General features: G+C 46.2%; 2 protein-coding genes across 2 annotated transcripts in view; one reads left to right on the top strand and one right to left on the bottom strand.

Moving 5' to 3' along the window:
- LOC128404357 (serine dehydratase-like) overlaps positions 1–19466 on the top strand; it is a 75312-nt gene that overhangs the window by 37672 nt on the left and 18174 nt on the right. The window lies entirely within an intron of this gene.
- Positions 479–16069, bottom strand: LOC128404360 (L-serine dehydratase/L-threonine deaminase-like). The gene is made up of 9 exons (XM_053369895.1): positions 15922–16069; positions 13039–13370; positions 10038–10199; positions 6968–7007; positions 5381–5517; positions 5179–5270; positions 2889–3116; positions 2057–2181; positions 479–807 (listed from the first exon to the last, which is right to left on the bottom strand). Exons 3-9 carry the CDS (start codon positions 10188–10190, stop codon positions 500–502), a joined length of 1083 nt encoding a protein of 360 aa, XP_053225870.1. The 5' UTR covers positions 10191–10199; positions 13039–13370; positions 15922–16069; the 3' UTR covers positions 479–499.

Here is a 19466-nt window from a genome sequence, read left to right as displayed (position 1 = left end):
GCTATGGCCCTTTTGCCAACCTAGATCATCGATCATAGAATCATAGAGTTGGAAGGGACCCCAAGGATCATCAACTCCAACCAGCTGTAATGCAGGAATCTTTTTGCCCAGTGTGGGTCACAAACTGATGGACCATGAGGTTAAGTGTCATGCTCTACCAGCTGAGCTATCCCTTGGGTCTGGGGCCCTCCAGATCATTTATTTATTTTACCACATTTATTTCATAAATATTATCTGCCGCTTGAGTGTAAAAGCAAACGTACACAGCCTCAAAGTTCGGTGACTAGCCAGCTGCCCAGAAACCCAAAGCCCTCCCACCTTCCCCTGGCAATGACCAGCCCTGGGATCTATCACTCTCAGATATTTGCGTGTGGTCCAACCAAATCCCGAGGCACCAGGGCCTATGCAACCCAGTTTTCCCATCTGCCCACTCCTCTGCTCCCACCTGGGGGTGACACAAAGCTCAGGGACAGCAGGGTGTGTGAAGCAGCCGTGAGTTTTAATGACCACACGCCCCCAAGGATTTTTGGAGTGAAGCTGTGAATGTCCCCGAATTGCTTGCATGGTTCCATTTTGCCAGGGCAACCTTGCACTCCACATATTCCTTCATTCTATGGTTCATGCACAGGTCATCCTTGAGGCGATCCAGTTCCTCCAGGGTGATGTTGTTGCCACCGCACACAATGATGACCATGGACTCCAGATCACGGGGGAGTTTGCACTCCTTTTGCAGCGTTTTGATCAGCCCGCTGTAGATGACTGCCAAGGTTGCCCCGCACGCTGGCTCCACCAGGATCTTCTCTGCGTCTGCAGGCAAAAAGGGTCATTTAAGTTCTCTGGATGTTGAATCATAGCATCCTAGAGCTGGAAGGGACCCTGAGGATCATCTGGTCCAACCCTGTGTAATGCAAGAATATGCAGCTGTCCCTTACGGGAATCGAACCTGCAACCTTGGCATTATCAGCACCATGCTCTAAGCAACTGAGCTATTTCTCCTTCTCACCATTAGGGCACGAATAATCAGTAGTAGAAATAATTCACACCATGTGTTTGAAGTGCAATATACCACTTGATCCTCAAAAGAGGATTGGACAAATAAGAGGATTGAACAAATCAATGACTACTTGCCACAATGACTATTCTCTGCCTCCTCGGTCAGAGGAAGCAATGCTTCTGAATACCAGTTGCTGGGAGTCACAGAAGAGGAGACTGCTCTTGGGCTTGGGATCAGCTTTCTAGTTTCCCATTGGAGCATATGGTTGGCCACTGTGAGAACAGGATGCTGGACTAGATGGGCCTTTGGCCTGATCCAGCAGCCTCTTCTTAGATTTCTATGTTCCCTTTAAACAGTCATGACTTGGGATAGTTCCATTGATAGAGTATGAGACTCTTAATCTCAGGGTCATGGGTTTGAACCCCATGCTAGATTCCTGCATTGATTGGGGTTGGACTAGATGATCCTCGTGGTCCCTTCCAACTCTACAATTCTTTGATTCCTCCAAAGAATCCTGGGAGCTGTAGTTTGTTGAGGGTGCTGAGGGTTGTTAGGAGACCCTTTCCCCCTCCCAGTTCCTAGAGTGGTTTAACAAACAACCCTTCTTTCAAGGGAATTCTGGGAATTGTAGTTCTGTGAGGTACCCCACCAACATTCCAGGCCCACTGACCATGTTCAGTCCTAAGTGGGCTGTTTTTTGGAGTTACTCCTAATCTCCCCCTGTTGTATGTTGTATTTCTGAGAACCTAGGGATTCATCTAAACCTGCTGGTGCCTCCCCTCTTGTGAGTGGATAATGCTGAATACATATGGATTTGATTCAATTTAGTTATTTGCATTCCGCTTCTCCCAACACCCGGGTTAATCTTGCAGCAGCAATAAACCTTAGCAAACATGTCAACAAATGCCATCATATCAAAAACACTGTTGTATAAGGCAGAGCAGACAAAATCAGCAGACAATTCATACAGTTCACAGACTCAACTGCATTGACTATCCAGACTTGGAGAACGAGTTTGCTGTTAGTGCATTAATACAGGATGAATGTCCTGCGAATACATACCCAAAAACTTCGGAATGCCTGCCACTGCCTCCGGGTCGGTGACGACCTGTGATATGACGCAGTGTTCTTGAGCCAGCTTCAAAGCTTCTTCTGCCACAGTAGCTGCCCCAAGCGTGGTCGCAATGCTGGACCCAGAACAGGAAAAGGAAGATCAGTGGGCTGGATTTTGTTGGTTGGATTTGGCTCAGGTGAACAATGTGTAATGACAATGTGTAATGCTTGCTTTAACCAACCCAGGGAGTATCAGCCTCCTCCTCCGTCTCAGCGTTGCTGCTTATAAAACTCCACAGGGAAGAGGATGGGGACAAAACTAGGAGAAGGTTGGCTCTGCCTGTCATTGGCTATGGTGCCCCCTACTGTTGGGCTCCCTGTCTTCCGCCCTACCAGACCCAATGCGCACCAGCCCACATCAGCTGTTACACTACCAGTAGTGGCTCCTGCCCTGAGGTAAGGGGTAGTTTTTTACCCTCCTAAAAGGTAAAGGGACCCCTGACCTTTAGGTCTAGTCGCAGACGACTCTGGGGTTGTGGCGCTCATCTCGCTTTACTGGCCGAGGGAGCCGGCGTACAGCTTCTGGGTCATGTGGCTAGCATGACTAAGCCGCTTCTGACAAACCAGAGCAGTGCATGGAAATGCTGTTTACCTTTCTGTCGGAGCGGTACCTATTTATTTATTTGCACTTTGTACTTTCAAACTGCTAGGTTGGCAGGAGCAGGGACCGAGCAATGGGAGCTCACCCCGTCACGGGGATTCGAACCGCCGACTTTCTGCTCGGCAAGCCCTAGGCTCTGGGGTTCAACCCACAGTGCCACCAAATGTGCCATGTGCTCACCTGGTAATTTTGGGCAGTGTCACCAGCTCCCCTTGTTTCAAGGCAGCATGGAAGCTGTGAGCTCCCCAGGTCTCCATGGCGATGATGGGTACGTCATCCCAGCCCACCTCACGGAGGCCCTGGATCACCCCACAGAGCATGCCGCCCCCTCCGACAGAGAGAACTATCACTCCAGGTTTGGACTCCATCTGCTCCTTCATCTCTGTGACCATGGTCTTGTGCCCTTCACTGCAAAGCAGAGGGGACCCAGAATATCAAAACCAAATGTCAGGGGTGGGAAAGAGAGAGCTGGGGGATGGGGGCACTGAGAGAAGAGCACACTCAAAATTTCTCATCATTTTTATTGATGAGGGGGAGAAATCTGGTCTTTTCCTTTGTTGCAGGAAATCCCTGCCATATTCTCTGCTCCCTGCCCCCCAGGCCCCAGTTGAAATTCTGGGGCATTGTGGGAGGGAAAAAATGGCCACCAGGTAGCCAAAATGGCCGCACTTTGGTTCAGGTATAACTTCAAAATTGCTAATTTGGTACTGTTTCGAAGCTGAATGGAGCTGAATTTCTCCACCATTCCAAGTGGCAGAGGGCAGAAAGGGAAGATTTCTGTCTCTTGTTTTTAAAAGCTCTTATCTCTTGTCTTCCCCTTCTTAATATTCCTCTTATTTACAAAAGATGTGTGTCTCTCTTATTTTAAAAAAATTATTATTTTAGTTTATTACCTGCCCTTCACCCTAAGGTGCCTGGGCAGGTTACAACAATATAAAGCACATTAAAAACAATGTTTAAATCTTTGAATTACAACAACAAAAATCTAAGGTGGGTTCTGAAAATATACCATATTGGCCTGAATATAAGCCTCACTTTCCCCCCAAATTCCAACTGCAAAAAGTGTGGTTTATAATTGCAACCTTACGGTATGCAGCCAGGAACGTGGGGCAAACAAGGACCAGGAGCGCGGCAAATCAGTGCCTGCCCCGTGCATAAGCCCCCATCCTCTCCCCCAAAGGCCGGGAAGGGAGAGAGCAAGGAAGGGGAAAGGTTGCCATCAAGGCAGCATGGCTCCTCCCCCCTCCCCCCCAGTATGCAGCCAGGAGCAGCGAGGAAGGGTGTGGCTTATATTCAGGTATTTTTCCTTTCTCCCCCCCCCTCCAATTTTAAAGGTGCAGCTTATATTCAGGCCAATACGGTACATTTCAAGTGTCAAATGTCAGGGTAAATAATATAAGATGAGAAGAGCTTGCTGGATCAAGCCAATGGCCCATTTAGTCCAGCATCTTGTTCTCACAGCAGCCAACCAGATGCCTGTGAAAAAGCCACAAACAGGACATGAGCTCAGCAGCAACTCTTCCCTCCTGTGGTTTCCTGTATTAATGCCTCTGGCTGTAGAAGAAGAGTGCATAGTAGCCACTGATAGACTCCTCCTCTGTGGATTTGCCTGATCCCTTTTTTATTTTTTACTGTTTCATATTTATATTTTATTGATAGTTTGGAAGTGAATTCAAGTGAAAAAGAGAAGAAAATAAGGTCTTTTTAAAAAAAAAACAAACCCAAAAGAAAGCAGAGGAAAACAATAACAACGAAATGACAGTAAAATTTAATTAAGGTAACAAAACTATATAGTGTTCAGTGGTACTTTGGTTCTAGAACGCAATCCATTCTGGAAGTCCGTTCAAGTTCCAAAACGTTCAAAAACCAAAAACTGAAAGCAGAAGCCTCAATACGGAAAAGTCAAAACGGAAGCCGCGTTTCTTGTTCGACTTCTGAGGCGTGTTCGAAAACCAAGGCATTTGCTTCTGGGTTTTCAGCTTTTGAGTTCTGAAACGTTCGACTATGGAGGTATTTGAAAAATGAGGTACCACTGTATATGTACCGTATTTTTCACTCTATAAGACGCACCAGACCACAAGACGCACCTAGTTTTTGGAGGAGGAAAACAAGAAAAAAAATATTCTGAATCTCAGAAGCCAGAACAGCAAGAGGGATCACTGCGCAGTGAAAGCAGCAATCCCTCTTGCTGTTCTGGCTTCTGGGATAGCTGCTCAGCCTGCATTCGCTCCATAAGATGCACACACATTTCCCCTTACTTTTTAGGAGGGAAAAAGCGAGTCTTATAGAGCAAAAAACACGGTAAGTCTAATCCCCCTTTTAAGACATCTATACTGGCAGCCATTGCTGCTTCCTGAGGGAGGGTGTTCCATAATTTAAGCACAGTGTGAACAAGTCTTTTTTTTTTCATCCATCCCGAATCTTCCAAAACAGATGTCCACTAGCTCTCACTCACTCATACATCACATACCTGATGAGAGGGTCACCGAAGGGAGGCACAAAGGTCCAATCAGAGTTTCTCTTTACCATCTCCTGGGCTATGTTCTTGCATTCGTCCAGCGTCTAGAGGAAAGGAAGTCATGTTATTGGACTAGGATTCTAAGAAAGATTTGGTGTTGGGTTTTCTTAAGGCTTCCAACATTTTTTCTGCTGTGATAACCTCCCAGACCTACCTGCCCAAAGCACACCGTGGCTCCCTCGTCTTTCATGCGCTCCACAGTGAAAGCTGGCGTGGATCGGGGCACGTAGATGGTAGCTGGGATCTCCAACAGTTTGGCGCAGTAGGCAGTTGCGAGGCCGGCATTCCCAGCTGGAAGAAAGCCATTTGACACCACATGATGCTAGACCTCATGAGGGTTGTCCCCATTCCTCAGCCACCCAAGTCGTACAAGGCGTATGTGTGTTTGAGCAAAAAACCAGAAATGTAAAGAGACACGAAGCAACTGCATTTATAATAATATGAAGTTGGTCATGTCCATTAAGTTCAATAGGTTTCCTTGGAGTATGACTACTTCTGGATTTAATCTAGGGTGTCCTGCCTAAGGTCATCTTGTGGGAGAGGTGAAATCCAAACTGGGGACTTTCTGATTTCCAGCTCAGGCTCTAAGCCACCATATTGTTGTTGTTGTTAATTACCATATTTTTTGCTCTATAAGACTCACTTTTTCCCTCCTAAAAAGTAAGGGGAAATGTGTCTGCATCTTATGGAGTGAATGCAGGCTGCGCAGCTATCCCAGAAGCCAGAACAGCAAGAGGGATCGCTGCTTTCACTGCACAGTGATCCCTCTTGCTTTTCTGGCTTCTGAGATTCAGAATATTTTTTTCTTGTTTTCCTCCTCCAAAAACTAGGTGCATCTTGTGGTCTGGTGCATCTTATAGAGTGAAAAATATGGTAAATTTGTATACCGCCCTATACCCACAGGTCTCAGGGCAGTTCACAATATAAAATCACTATCTAAAAACACAAAATACATAATAAAAATAGGGGGGGGAACCAATAATTCCCTGCACTACTTTTGCATTTAGACTGCCAGTAGTTTGGTCCCCAAGGCTGTTGTTGGCATCTGTATAGGCACAGTAGGGTTGGGCGAATTGGTCCCTTTCGGTTTCTCTCATTTTTCCAAACTTGGGTTCAGTTCTTTGCATTTCCATGTTGGCTTGTGGAAACATTTTTTCAAATCCTTGCAAAAATTCACCAGCCTTTTAGTGTGATTTTTCCCCCTTAATGTACACATAAGAACATGAGACGAGCCTGCTGAATTGGGCTAGTAGCCCTTCCAGTCCAGCATCCTGTTCTCACAGTGGCCAATCAGATGCCTCAAAGGGAAAGGGCGCACAAACAGGGCGCAGGCAATTGAGCCCTCCCCGCACCTGAGGTTTACAGCAGCTGGAATTCAGGCACATTACTGCCTCTAACTGTGGAGCTAGAGTACAGCCATTGTGGCTTCATATTTTTTTTTGCAAAGCACTTTCGCCTAATGCATTTTTGTATATATTATTTGAACTCTCTCACACACATACATGCATTTTTATGCCCATTCCTTAAGAACTGCGTAGCAAAATTCAGAAAAGTGCAAATTCCAGAGGGTGGCTCTGGTTTTGTTCTCGTATTATTTTGGAAAGTGAAAGCGAATTTTGGAGATTCCCCTTCATATGCAAACTCAATTGCAGTTCTCCTCCATCCCTCGTCTCGTCTAGCCATTCTCCAACTTGGAGCTAGCTTGCAGAACCCTGACATTGTCCATAGAAAACTACATTACCTGAGGCGGAGACAAACTCCTTGCTGCCTTTTTCGGCCATCTGTGAAAGCAAAAGAAGAGGAATGTGTGAACAGAAGCCATCTTAACCCCACAGCAAAAACAACCCCACCACCCACGGTTCTTTCTAGGCAGGTCTGGACCAGATTCTGCCCTCCTGACCTCATAATGAGCATTTGCAGAATGCCCAAAGAACTCTGCTAGATCAGAGCAAAGGCCCATCTAGTCCAACATCCTGCTTGCAACACTGACTAGGTCCCTAAGATCCCCCCGAGCATGCTATAAATCTGTTAGTTCTTCATGAAGATCTCAGCTTTTAAAGCCCCCATTTAAGTCAGGCAGTTGACGGAGGGTGAATCATGCATGTTTAGTGCCCAATTTGATTCTTCCCAAAAGGAGCCTTTCCCCCAAACAAAGATGTTTTGAATATTTAGAAATGAAATGAAAAGCAAGCAACCTTAATGTTTTTAGATGCAGAGAAAGCATTTGATAAAGTCTCCTGGGACTTTATGTTGGAATATATGAGCTATGGAGACATTTTTATAAAAGGAGGTAAGGCAATATATATAGAGCAGTCAGCAAAACTGAGAGTAAATAATGTGTTAACGGAGAACTGCAAAATAAACAAAGGAACTAGACAAGGCTGCCCACTGCCACCTTTATCATTTATATTAGTTTTAGAAGTTTTGGCACAAAGAATAAGAGGTAACCAAGAAATTAAAGGAATAAGGGTGGGACAAAGACAATATAAATTAAAAACATTTGCAGAAGATGCAGCGATATCTGTAGAAGAACCAATAGAGACAATTCCAAAAGCACTAGAAGAGATTTAAAAAATATAGAGAAGTAACAGGTCTTAAAATTAACAAAGATAAAATTGAGCTCCTGGTAAAAAATATGAATGATGAGAGGAAGAACACATTACAAGATATATCTGGCCTAAGGATTGGGGGGGGGTTTAAATACCTAGGTGTATGGTTAACAGCAAAAAATATAAATTTGTACAAAGATAATTATTTTAAAACCTGGGAGGATATGAAAAGAAATTTTCAAATATGGGGTAGAACGACACTTTCATTGTTGGGCAGAGTGTCAACCATAAAAATGAATGTATTACCAAGGATGGTATTTTTGTTTCAGTCAATACTGGTGATCAGCAAGACAGATTGTTTCAATAAATGGCAAAAATATATTTCTAAATATAACTTGCCAGGGGGGAAAACTGAGAATAAAATATAAAATATTGATAGATGTGGAAGAGAGAGGAGGTTTTTCCCTGCCAGGCATGGAGATCATATTATGAAGCTTCCTGTCTGTGCTGGTTGAAGGAATGGTTGTCACTGAAGAATCCACATATTTTAGACTTGGAAGATCATGATAATATATTTTGGCTGGCACATGTATTTGCGGTATGAAAAGGTGAAAGTATATAAAGGATTTACAAAGTATATAATTAGGAAATTTTTGTATAGAGTATGGGACAAATATAAAAAAAAAATTGGAGCCAAAAACACCACTTTGGCTTTTGCCACTGGAAACCGTAGCAGTGAAGAAGAAGGAGATGGTGGAAAATTGGGTAATTTATTGAAATTTGTTAAGAGAGGAAGGTGGAGAATTCAAATTAAAAGAAAGTAAGGATTTATCAGGAATGGTAACAACATGGATACAATATCATCATTTGAATGAAGTATTAAAAAAAGATATGAAATGGGCATTTGGGGGACAAGAGAGAGAGACTGTAATGTTAAAGTGATGTCTCAACTGCATAAGATGTTATTGGAATGGGAGACAAAAGATGAACAAGTGAAATCTTTAATGATACATTGGGCAATAAATATTGGTCGTAACACAGAAATGGAGGCATGGGTACGATTGTGAAATATAGATAAAAAATTTTCAGCATGTTATGCTTTAAGAGAAAATTATGTGAAAAAATTATACAGATAGTACTTAACACCTAGCGGATTGGCAAAAATGTAGAAATCAAAATCAAATAAGTTGGAAATGAATGGAGGAAGAAGGTACCTTTTCCCATATGTGGTGGTCATGCTATAAAGTTAAAACTTACTGGGAAATGACATATAATGAACTGAAAAAGATGTTTAAATAACATTTGTACAAAAACCAACCCAGAATCTTTCCTTTTAGGGATTATGGGATCAGAGTTACCGGTACCTAAACAATATGGAAATTTATTTATGTATGCAACAACAGCTGCAAGAACGATATTTGCCCAAAAATGGAAAGAAGAAGTCCCGACGAGAGAAGAATGGCTACAGAAATTAATGGACTATGTAGAAATGGCGAAACTTACAGGAAGAATAGGAAATCAAGACAACAAACTTTTTATTAAGGAATAGAAATGGTTTATCGAATTTTTTACAAACAAATTGTAAACAGATTAAGACATTAGCAGGATTACTGTAAAAAAAACCTCTCAGTTTCTAAAGCATATATGAAAATAGATGAAGAAAAGAATAACTTAAGATAATTGGGATGTGAAGGTAAAGATGAAAATAAATTTATGGAACTGCAGGAAGAGGGGGAGGGAAGTTGGGGTTTGAAATGTTAAATTATTGCCGAAATGTTTATTTGCTCTAAATGAAAAATTAGAAATAAATAAAATATAAAATAAAAAGATGGCACCAGCCAGACTGAGGAGGAGGCTTCAAGCTTGTGGCAATGAGTTCCCTAAGCTGATTAAGCAATATCCGTTATGTGCAAAATCACTTCCCACCAGAAGGTTCCCATCATAGGAACACAGAAATCTGCCTTAACCTGAGCTACAGCCTATCCTAGGGCAGTAGAGAAAATCAGTGATAACTTTTGCCATTCTTTTTCGTCTTCCATGGGAATGGACTATCTAGTAAGCCAGAGAACTGGCTTGTTGTCTACACTGTCTACAGTGTTTACTCTGCACTGACTGGCAGCAGCTCTCTAGGTTTTTAGGCAGGGGTCGCCGCCAGTCCCACCTGGACAGGCTGGGGATTGAACCTGGGACCTTCTGCACTCAAGGCAGCTGCTCTGCCACTGAGCCACGAGCCTTCCCCATATAGCTTTCTCTTTTCCTTACCGCTTTGCAGAAGTTCCCTATGCCTCGTATCTTAAAGGAGCCGGTGGGTTGGGAGTTTTCGAGCTTCAGGTAGACCTTGGTACCAGCCAATTTGGAGAGGTGGGGGCTGACCCGCAGCGGAGTGACCACATGGAAGGGCTTGGAGGAGGCCATTGCGGAAAGCTGAGGGTAGAATGGGGATTAGGCACAGAATAAGCACAGTGGAAGAATGGGGGGGGGGGGATACTGTTTTACTTCCTCCAGACTTCATTTTGACACTTTCTTCATGGCTACGTAGTTGAAGTCCATTGATACAGTCACAAACAGCCAAGGCTGTTAGTGCTGTGATCTTAGAATCTCAAGTCTCATTCTATTTAAATCAATCAAGTTTCTAGTCTTTATGCTAGAATTTCCCCCCGAAAGTGCAGGCAAGTCATGCTTGCTGATGGGGTAAGGCTCCTGGGGTCAGCAAACTTTTTCAGCAGGGAGCCGGTCCACTGTCCCTCAGCCCTTGTGAGGGGCCGGACTATATTTTGGAGGGGGGAAAGATGATACAAGAGCACCACGAGCCCTGGTGGCTGCTTACCTGTGTCTAGCAAGTCGCAGGGGATGGTGGCGGTGGTGGGACGATGAGCGGCACGCGAAGGGGCTCTTAAAATGGTGGCCGCTGGAGCGCTGTTGCTGCTGGCACCAACAAAGCCCAGCCCCCTTCCTCCTCTAGGCAGGGCAGGGAGAAGCCAGGAGGAGGGAGGGAGGAGGCACCGCCGGCGCTGCCGTGTGAGGGAGAGGGAAAGAACACACACATGCTGACGATCCACACGGCAATTCCTGGACCCTCCGTGGGCCAGATCCAGAAGGCAATTGGGCCTGATCCGGCCCACAGGCCTTAGTTTGCCTACCCATGGGGTAGGCTGTCCTGCTACTGCAATGAAGTTTCACTGCTTAACTCCTTGTCCCCTCTTTGTGATTGGCTCTTAGTGCTGCGAATTTAGAAACTGAAGTTTCATTATTATTTTTTTAAAAGAAAACAAGCAGGTTCCTGGGCCTCATGGCTAAAAACATATGTTTGAACGTCTGAGTACAGTAATTCTGCTGCTTTATTTTATCGTCTTATGAAAAATCTTTTAAGGGTAGGAATGAGGAAGATTATGGCAAAAGGGACATTGTGCATATCATCAATTTGCATAATTTAGATACGTCTCAGAATCCATCCAAAATTTTGATAGGGTTTTACTTTTAATTTAAAGAAAGTGTGTAAAATCCTGCAGACAGACAGCTGAACTCTCAGTCTGCTGCTAGTGAATTGCTTTTTCGCACCCTTCTCCCTACCCGTTCTGCTCACTTTCACCTTGGCAGTGCCCATCTCCCCTTCTGGGGTCCCTGCCAAGCTCATTTTGGGTGGTTGAGGTGGGGAAATGGCAGGGTGTAAGGGGAAGACTCTCCACTGCTCCCCATATCACCTCAGACCCATATACTATATTAATGGGTGATGTGCCTGAAGTTTCCTATCTTAACTGCTGGGTTTGCACACATGCATAGTTCTTTAAGAGAGCTGACATTCTACCCTTCACAGCTGTTCAGGCTTGGGGAGAGCGGGGAGCTGTGATCAGCCCCTTCCTTCCTTCCCTGCCAGACACTGGATTTTGTTTGTCTTTCACATTTAAAAGGCTACAGACACATGCAGCTCCCTGGGTGCTCTGTGCGTGTCGGTTTTCCAGGTTGCAATTTGGCCACAGGATTCCAACCATGATGGAGAAGAATTCAAGGCAACTTCAGCACACGGCCCAGGGGTACTTCCGTTCTCATAGCTTGAAGTCATCATTGGGAGTTCCCAGATGGCTTCTCTAGTTCAGAAACGGACTTACACAGCCACGTCTGGTTGAAATCCTGGGAAGTTATTCTAGCCTTGAGAAGACAGCCCTGGGCAGAGGGTGTTGCCTTATATCAGGTCAGGGGATTTGCTCCTCTTGACCCAGTATTGTCCACTCTGACTGGCAGCATCAGGTGGTCTTTCCCATCACTTGACCCTTTTAACCAGAGATGATAAGAGACTGAACCTGGATCTAGGTATGGGCAAATCTGTCCCTCCTGGTTTCTCATTTTTCCAGTCATAAGTTCAGCTCTCCACACTTTGCATTTTTTAAAAAAGTCCTTTTAAAATTCATCAGCATTTTAGTGCTAATTTCCTCTTCATCTAAATATTTGTATACCATTTTACTTCATGTGCATATATCTTTTTCAGCAGATAAATCTCCCCTAATCTAATGCATTTTGTATATTTTTCCTCTATACGTGCATTAATAGGCACACTTTAGCATGTGCATTTGGAGATGCATCACAATATTCAGAGAAGTGACGAAATTCCACGGATGGCTGCCTTTTGGTTGGCACATTGTTTCAAAAAGAATGAATTAGACACGTTTGCCTTTGGATGCAAACTGAATTGAATTTGTCCCCCCCCCCCATCCCTACATGGAACCTTTTTTAATTTATTGCATTTATACCCCATCTTTTTTCTCCAAAGAGCTCAAGGGATGCAGTGTACATGGTGCTCCCTTTCCCCTTCCCTTCCCCACAACAACCCTGTGAGGTAGATTTGGCTGAGAGGCAGGGACTGGCCCCAGATCATCCAGTGAGCTTCGTGGCCAAGTCGGAATTTGAACCCTGGTCTCCAAGATCCTAGTCAGACACTCGAACCACTATGCCACACTGACTCTCCACTGGATAACCATCTTTCCCTAGTGCCCCATTGTGCTCCAAATCGAACCCAAGGCAGTGCTTTAACATTCCCGTCTACAGCACTGCTAAGACCTCCGAGTATAGGGCAGTATATAAACAAACACACTCTCCTTGCAAGCGAATTTTCCGTCTTTACCTGAACCTCAATTCTCCAACTCTCCCAAGGATCCAAATTTGCAGTGCAAACGGCCTATACCTTGCTTATCTGAAGGCTTAAGGTGTGCATTACATCATGATGCACACTGTCTAGCAGACCTCCAGCCAGACGATGAGACGCACTTACTTGTCGAGGGTCTTAGAAGAGGCTTTGGAGCTTGGCTTGCAAAGCGGTTGGACGGCAGAGCTGGGTGCTTGCGGTGGTGTTTTGGAGGAAGCCGCTGGTGGACTCAGAGGGGGGCTCTCCTCCTTCTCCTGGGGGTGGGCTGCCTGGGTGCTGTGCTTATCTTCACGACTCTGGTCTCATTGGGGGAACGTTGGTTTCTCTTGGCCCCACTTTATAAGCCGGTGGTCTTGGCTTGGTGCTGGCCACTTATGGGAGGCGTGGTGCACTCCCCATAACCACTGCCCTCGCCTCTGAGGTCATCTCCCTTCCTCTCCTCCAACCAGAGATCCGACCTCAGGGAAAGGAGCAGAATCAATGCTTAAAAGGATGTCAGCCAGAGGGGAAACGGGGAAGGGGTGTGTGTGGTTCGTTGCAAAAGGGGGAAAGCCTATTTCAGTCACTCCAATACCAAAAGAAGAGGAGCAAATGAGAGACAGACAAGGCTAGCTGGTGGAGGAAGGAGGGGCTGGGGGGACAGTCTGGGGTGGCTGCTTCAGACAAAGGGCCCCTTCACTCAAATGGTCCAGAACCGGTTCAAACCAGGTTGGCAGGCTGGGTCTGGAATGATGATGAGGCAGCGTTAGGAGTGAGGGGCAGGGAAACACATTGACCCCAGCAGATAGCTGTGTACACAGCAGGCGGTGAAAGCAAATTCCCTCACACCCAAAGAATCCTGGGCACTGTACAGTGGTACCTCGGGTTAAGTACTTAATTCGTTCCGGAGGTCCGTTCTTAACCTAAAACTGTTCTTAACCTGAAGCACCACTTTAGCTAATGGGGCCTCCTGCTGCTGCCGCACTGCCGGAGCATGATTTCTGTTCTCATCCTGAAGCAAAGTTCTTAACCCAAGTCTGTAACCTGAAGCGTATGTAACCTGAAGCGTATGTAACCTGAAGCGTATGTAACCTGAGGTACCACTGTAGTTTGTAAAGGCTGCTGGCAATGGTAGCTCTATGAGGGGGTCAACTACAATTCCCAGGATTTGGGGGAGGGGGACGTTCCAAGCTTCTAATAAGGGGCATTTTGTAGGATCAGCAGAATGAAGGGCTGCAGCTTCTGCAGGGAGAGTGAACTATGAAAGGGAGCAAGGGAGAGAATTCACAAACACAGAAACACAGGGAGATGGCTTTACCTGAGTTGGTCCATCTGGCTCAGTGCTGTCTACACTGACTGGCAGAGGCTTCAGGCAGGGAGTCTTAGTTCTACCTGGAGATGCCGGGGATGGGAGCTTCTACATGCAAAGCAGTTGCTCCACCACTAAGCTATGGCCCTTCCTTTGGAAGCTGCCTTATACGGAGCCAAGCCACTGATCCATCTAGTTCAGTATTGTCTACTCTGACCGGCAGGAGCTCCCCACGGTTTCAGACAGGAGATTCTGAGCATTGAACCTGGGACCCCACTGCATGTAATGCAGATGCTTCCCCACTGAGCTGCAGCCTTTTCTCTGTGACTCCCCATCCCCATCCATAAAGCAAGTGTGGTTTCTGTTCCAGTCCCCAGGGAGAATGGTCTCTTTGTTCACAGGGTATAGCATGACCCCTCCCTCCCCAAAAGCCTCTTCTTCTGTTCATGTTCCATCCACTGACTGGCCGGGTCACCCGTTTTCCTTGGTTTCGGTGCTTCCCCTATGAAACAACACTTGGCTGTTATGAGATATCTCCAAGCAGTGAGATCTCCAAGCAGTGAGAGATTCCAGCTCATGCTCAGAGTTAAGTTTGCTTAGAATGAAGGTCAGCAGAGACTGAGGTTTCTTTAGGAAATGTGGTTCTATTTTCACTTATATACAGTGGTACCTCAGGTTACATACGCTTCAGGTTACATACGCTTCAGGTTACAGACTCCGCTAACCCAGAAATAGTGCTTCCGGTTAAGAACTTTGCTTCAGGATGAGAACAGAAATTGTGCTCCAGTGGTGCAGCGGCAGCAGGAGGCCCCATTAGCTAAAGTGGTGCTTCAGGTTAAGAACAGTTTCAGGTTAAGTACGGATCTCTGGAATGAATTAAGTACTTAACCTGTACAACCTGAGCATAAGATGCTGCTGGGGCGGGGTGGGGCAGGGGGCTCATAACATTAATACTCCAACAGATCTTGTGTCTATGTTTATTACACGTTTGGATCCAGCACAGAGCAAGCAGGTCTTTGTCTCCAGCTTCCAGCCTGCTTCCAATTCAACTCTCTCTCACTTCCACCAAGCAACTAGGTGCTGGAGATGAGGGAAGGAAGGCCACCCATTTGTTCTATGGCCACGGAACAACTTCTCTGGTTCTGCTAACCATGCTGCTTAATTAGTTAGACATCGGATCAAATAATTGTAGAGTTGGAAGGGACCCCAGAGGTATCTAGTCCAATCACGGCAAAAGAATCCCTGAGAGATGGCCATACAACATCTGCTTAAAAGCTTCCAGCGAAAGAGGTTACACCACCTTCTGAGGTTGCCCGCCCCACTGTCAAAGAGCTCTTAGTGTTGTGGGTTTGAGTCCCACGTTGAGCAAAATATTCCTGCATTGAAGGTTGTTGGACTAGATGACCCTTGTGGTCCCTCCTTCCAATTCTGCAAGTCTATGATTGTGCATCTCCTTGAGATTTGGAAACTCAAACTGAAACGAAAAGCACAGATTCTCAGAAAACACCAGATTTTCATAGGGTTTCCAGAATCCAGTGGAATCACGTCTATGCACAGCCCTGGTGGAATCATGGAACAGCCAGCTGCTGGGTGTTTGCAAGGCTGTAAAATTGGGGATGCTTGTGGTATTCGGTGGTGGTGGTCCCAAGTTTAGGACATTCATTTCTAAAGTCCAGGAGGCTTTTTTAGGTTGATTAGCAAAGGCTGTAAACTTGAATTACCTGAGACGGGGCAGTGTCCCCTTGGAGGTCTGAACAGACCGTAAGATCACCCCCAGGTTGTTCTTAGCGCATCTAGGAGAATAAGGCAGGAGCCCCTAGAGACTCCCAGTGTCTCTGGGCTTCAGGTGTCTGTTACTGCAAAGGAGATTCCAGAATCCCCTGACTTCTGGTTGGCTGGAGGGGAAAGGTCAAACTCCAGAGATTGTGACATCCACTGATACCAAGGCAACAAAGCCAGGCACAGACAGGGGAGCCTGATCAGCAATCCAGGGAGCCTCTTGACCCCTCTAAGCCAGTCTTCATAGGAATATTGGAAGCTGTCCTATACTGAATCAGACCATTGGTCCATTTTGCTCAGTATTGTCTCCACCCCCATCATCTAACCCGGACACTGAGGTCCAGCTCTGAGGGCCATCTGGTGGTTCCCTCACTGTGAGAAGTGAGGTTACAGGGAACCAGGCAGAGGGCCTTCTCGGTAGTGGCACCCTCCCTATGGAACACTGTCCCATCAGATGTCAAGAAAATAAACATCTATCTGACTTTTAGAAGACCTCTGCAGGCAGCCCTGTTTAGGGAAGATTTTAATGTTTGAGGTTTTATTGTGTTTTTAATATCCTGTTGAAAGCCGCCCAGAGTGGCTGGGGAGGTCTGGCCAGATGGGTGGGGTATAAGTAATAAATTACAGTGTGGTGTAGTGGTTAAGAGCTGTAGACTCATAATCTGGTGAACCGGGTTCGCTTCCCCGCTCCTCCACATGCAGCTGCTGGGTGACCTTGGGCTAGTCACACTTCTCTGAAGTCTCTCAGCCCCACTCACCTCACAGAGTGTTTGTTGTGGGGGAGGAAGGGAAAGGAGAATGTTAGCCGCTTTGAGACGCCTTCGGGTAGTGATAAAGCAGGATATCAAATCCAAACTCTTCCGTTGTTGTTGTTGTTGTTGTTGTTGTTGTTGTTGTTGTTGTTGTTGTTGTTGTTATACTGATTGGCAGCAGCTCTCCATGGATTCAGACAGGGAACATTCCCAACCCTACTGGGAGATGTCGCTGGGGATTAAACCTAGGGCATTATGCATGCAGAAGGTAACACCTTGAACTTGGCCTGGGCGCAAATTGGCAGCCTCTGAGCACAAATGTTCTACTCTGAGAGGGTCTCTTATCAGCAATCATGCTGCAGCATTCTGCACCGACAGCAGCTTCCAGGTCAAGCACAAGGGAACAAAGAGCACTGATACAATGAAGGTTTCTTGCCCCCACAAACACTGGAGACAATTGAGCATCTCAGGATAATGGGTATCACGAGTTCTGTGGAGATGTCATGGAGGGGGAGGAGGAGGAAGAGATCAGGAAGCTGGCATTAGACACCTTGCAGGAGGGTCCCTGCAAGATGAGGGGGCGGAATTGAGGCCTCAGGAAATGTCAGAGTTTGACGAGGGGCCCAGCGGTTGGGAGAGTCACGGGCTAGAACCTGGGGAAGGTTCAGAGAGGTCTCCTGCCCCTGGGATGGTGGGATGGTGGACACTTCTAGACAGGTTCCTCCTAAAGGGCCACTGCTGACCATCCTGAGGCCAGTCCCTCAAACCTCACAGGCCCAGCCCACTCCCAGAGAAGGGCACATTTTCCTGCCCAGAGCGGAAATGCCTGCCATTTGCAGCACAGAGGCTTGTGCCTGCCCCTCTCTTCAAAAGGAAGAAGTTTGTGTGTGTAGCATGTTGAATCAACATCTTAGCTACTGGTGCAATTAACCTTGTGTTGCTCAGATCTATGCATTAAAGAATCTGGTAGAAACAGAGATCTGAGTTTGAGTTCTTCATCCAGCAGCGAGGCCCAGGACTATGAGTGCATCCTCATTTTCTCCTTGACATTGGGGGGTCCCCCCCCATGTCAGGTATGGAGAACCTCAAGCCCAAGAGTGAAATGTGGCTCTCCAAGTCTCTCTTTCTGGCTCTCGGGATTCTCCCGAGGCCATACCTCCAGCACCAGCAGTTGTGTCGGGTTCTGCCCAACATTGAGGGGGCCTGGAGTGTGAGTGTGACATCATGCACCTGGGGCACGTGATGCCACACAGTGGGAGGAGTCCCAACACAGCCTGGCGCAAGAAAGAGGATGGACCGCTGGTGCCAATGGGCATCCTTTCTTCCACTTGGCAACACTGGAGCAAAGACTTCGTTGCCCTTAGAAGCAGGGTCATTCCCTCCACATTGTCCTCAGAATGCAAGACAGTTCCCTGCATTGGCCAAAAAGCGGCCGAAAGTAATTATGAGCATCCTTTGTGTTGTCCCTTTTTGTCGTTAGAAGGCTGGGGCTTGTTGGCCCTTGAGGTCCTCTTTTGAACATAATAAGACCCTGCTGGATCAGGCCAGTGGCCCATCTAGTCCGGCATCCTGTTCTCACAGTGGCCAACCAAATGCCTGTGGGAAACTTGCAGGAGCAGTGCCTGAGCACAAGAGCTCTCTCCCCTCCTCTTGAAGTTTCCAGCGACTGATATTCAGAAGCATTGCTGCCTTGTAGCCCTCAATAGCCCCCTCCTCCATGAATTTGTCCAATCCTCTTTGAAAGCCACCCACACTGGTGGCCATTACTGCCATGACGGCCATTACTGTGTTTCATAGTTTAACTATGTGCCGGAGGTTTGTCTTTTATTTGTCCTGATTCTTCCAATGTTCGACTTCGTTGGACACCCACAAGTTCTAGTGCTGTGGCATAAGAACCTTCCTCTATCCAATTTCTCATTTTATACACTACTATTCCTCATTTTATACACTACTATCATGCCACCTCTTCCCCGCCTTTTCTCTAAACTAGAAATAATGATAATAATAATAATAATAATAATAATAATAATAATAATAATAATAATTTATTATTTATACCCCGCCCATCTGGCTGGGTTTCCCCAGCCACCCTGGGCGGCTTCCAACATAACACTAAAATACAATAACCTATTAAACATTAAAAGCTTCCCTAACAGGGCTGCCTTCAGATGTCTTCTAAAAGTTTGGTAGAAAGTCCCAAATGCTGCTACCTTTCCTCATGTGGAGGGTCTTTGCACCCCCTGATCGTTTGGGCTCCCCTTTTCTGAGCCCCTTTTCATGACTCAGCTGACCTCTTTGAGCCTGCTTCCCTCCACTCCATAGCTGCCTCATCTAAGACCCGGGAGATAAACAGCGAGAGAGAGAGAGAGAGAGAGAGAGAGAGAGAGAGAGAGAGGGAGGCATAATCAATATTGCTACTGTACTAAGTCCGGAAACAGAATGCAAATGATCGAGCCCTGTGCCTGTGATTCCGGGAAAGATTTCTCCCGGTTCTTTCCCTTTGAAAAGGCTTAATGAGACGGCAACACGGACAAGTCCAAAAGCCGTATAATTGCTTTTGGATGGATTGCCTAAGAGAGTGCATCACATGGGCAATCAGAGCGGAACGTGACATTACACAACAGCCTGCCACTTGGCTGACCCGTGTGTGTGTGTGTGTGTGTAACCCTTGCCAAATGTCTCAGGCTGGGCTGATAGCCCACTTTCTTCTCTTCATGCGCATTTGCTAGATGGAT

This window comes from Podarcis raffonei, chromosome 16, assembly GCF_027172205.1.
Source record: "Podarcis raffonei isolate rPodRaf1 chromosome 16, rPodRaf1.pri, whole genome shotgun sequence".
Classification (NCBI taxonomy): Eukaryota; Metazoa; Chordata; class Lepidosauria; order Squamata; family Lacertidae; genus Podarcis; species Podarcis raffonei.
Note: the sequence above shows the minus strand (reverse complement) of the source record. Positions and strands in the feature narration are given on the sequence as shown.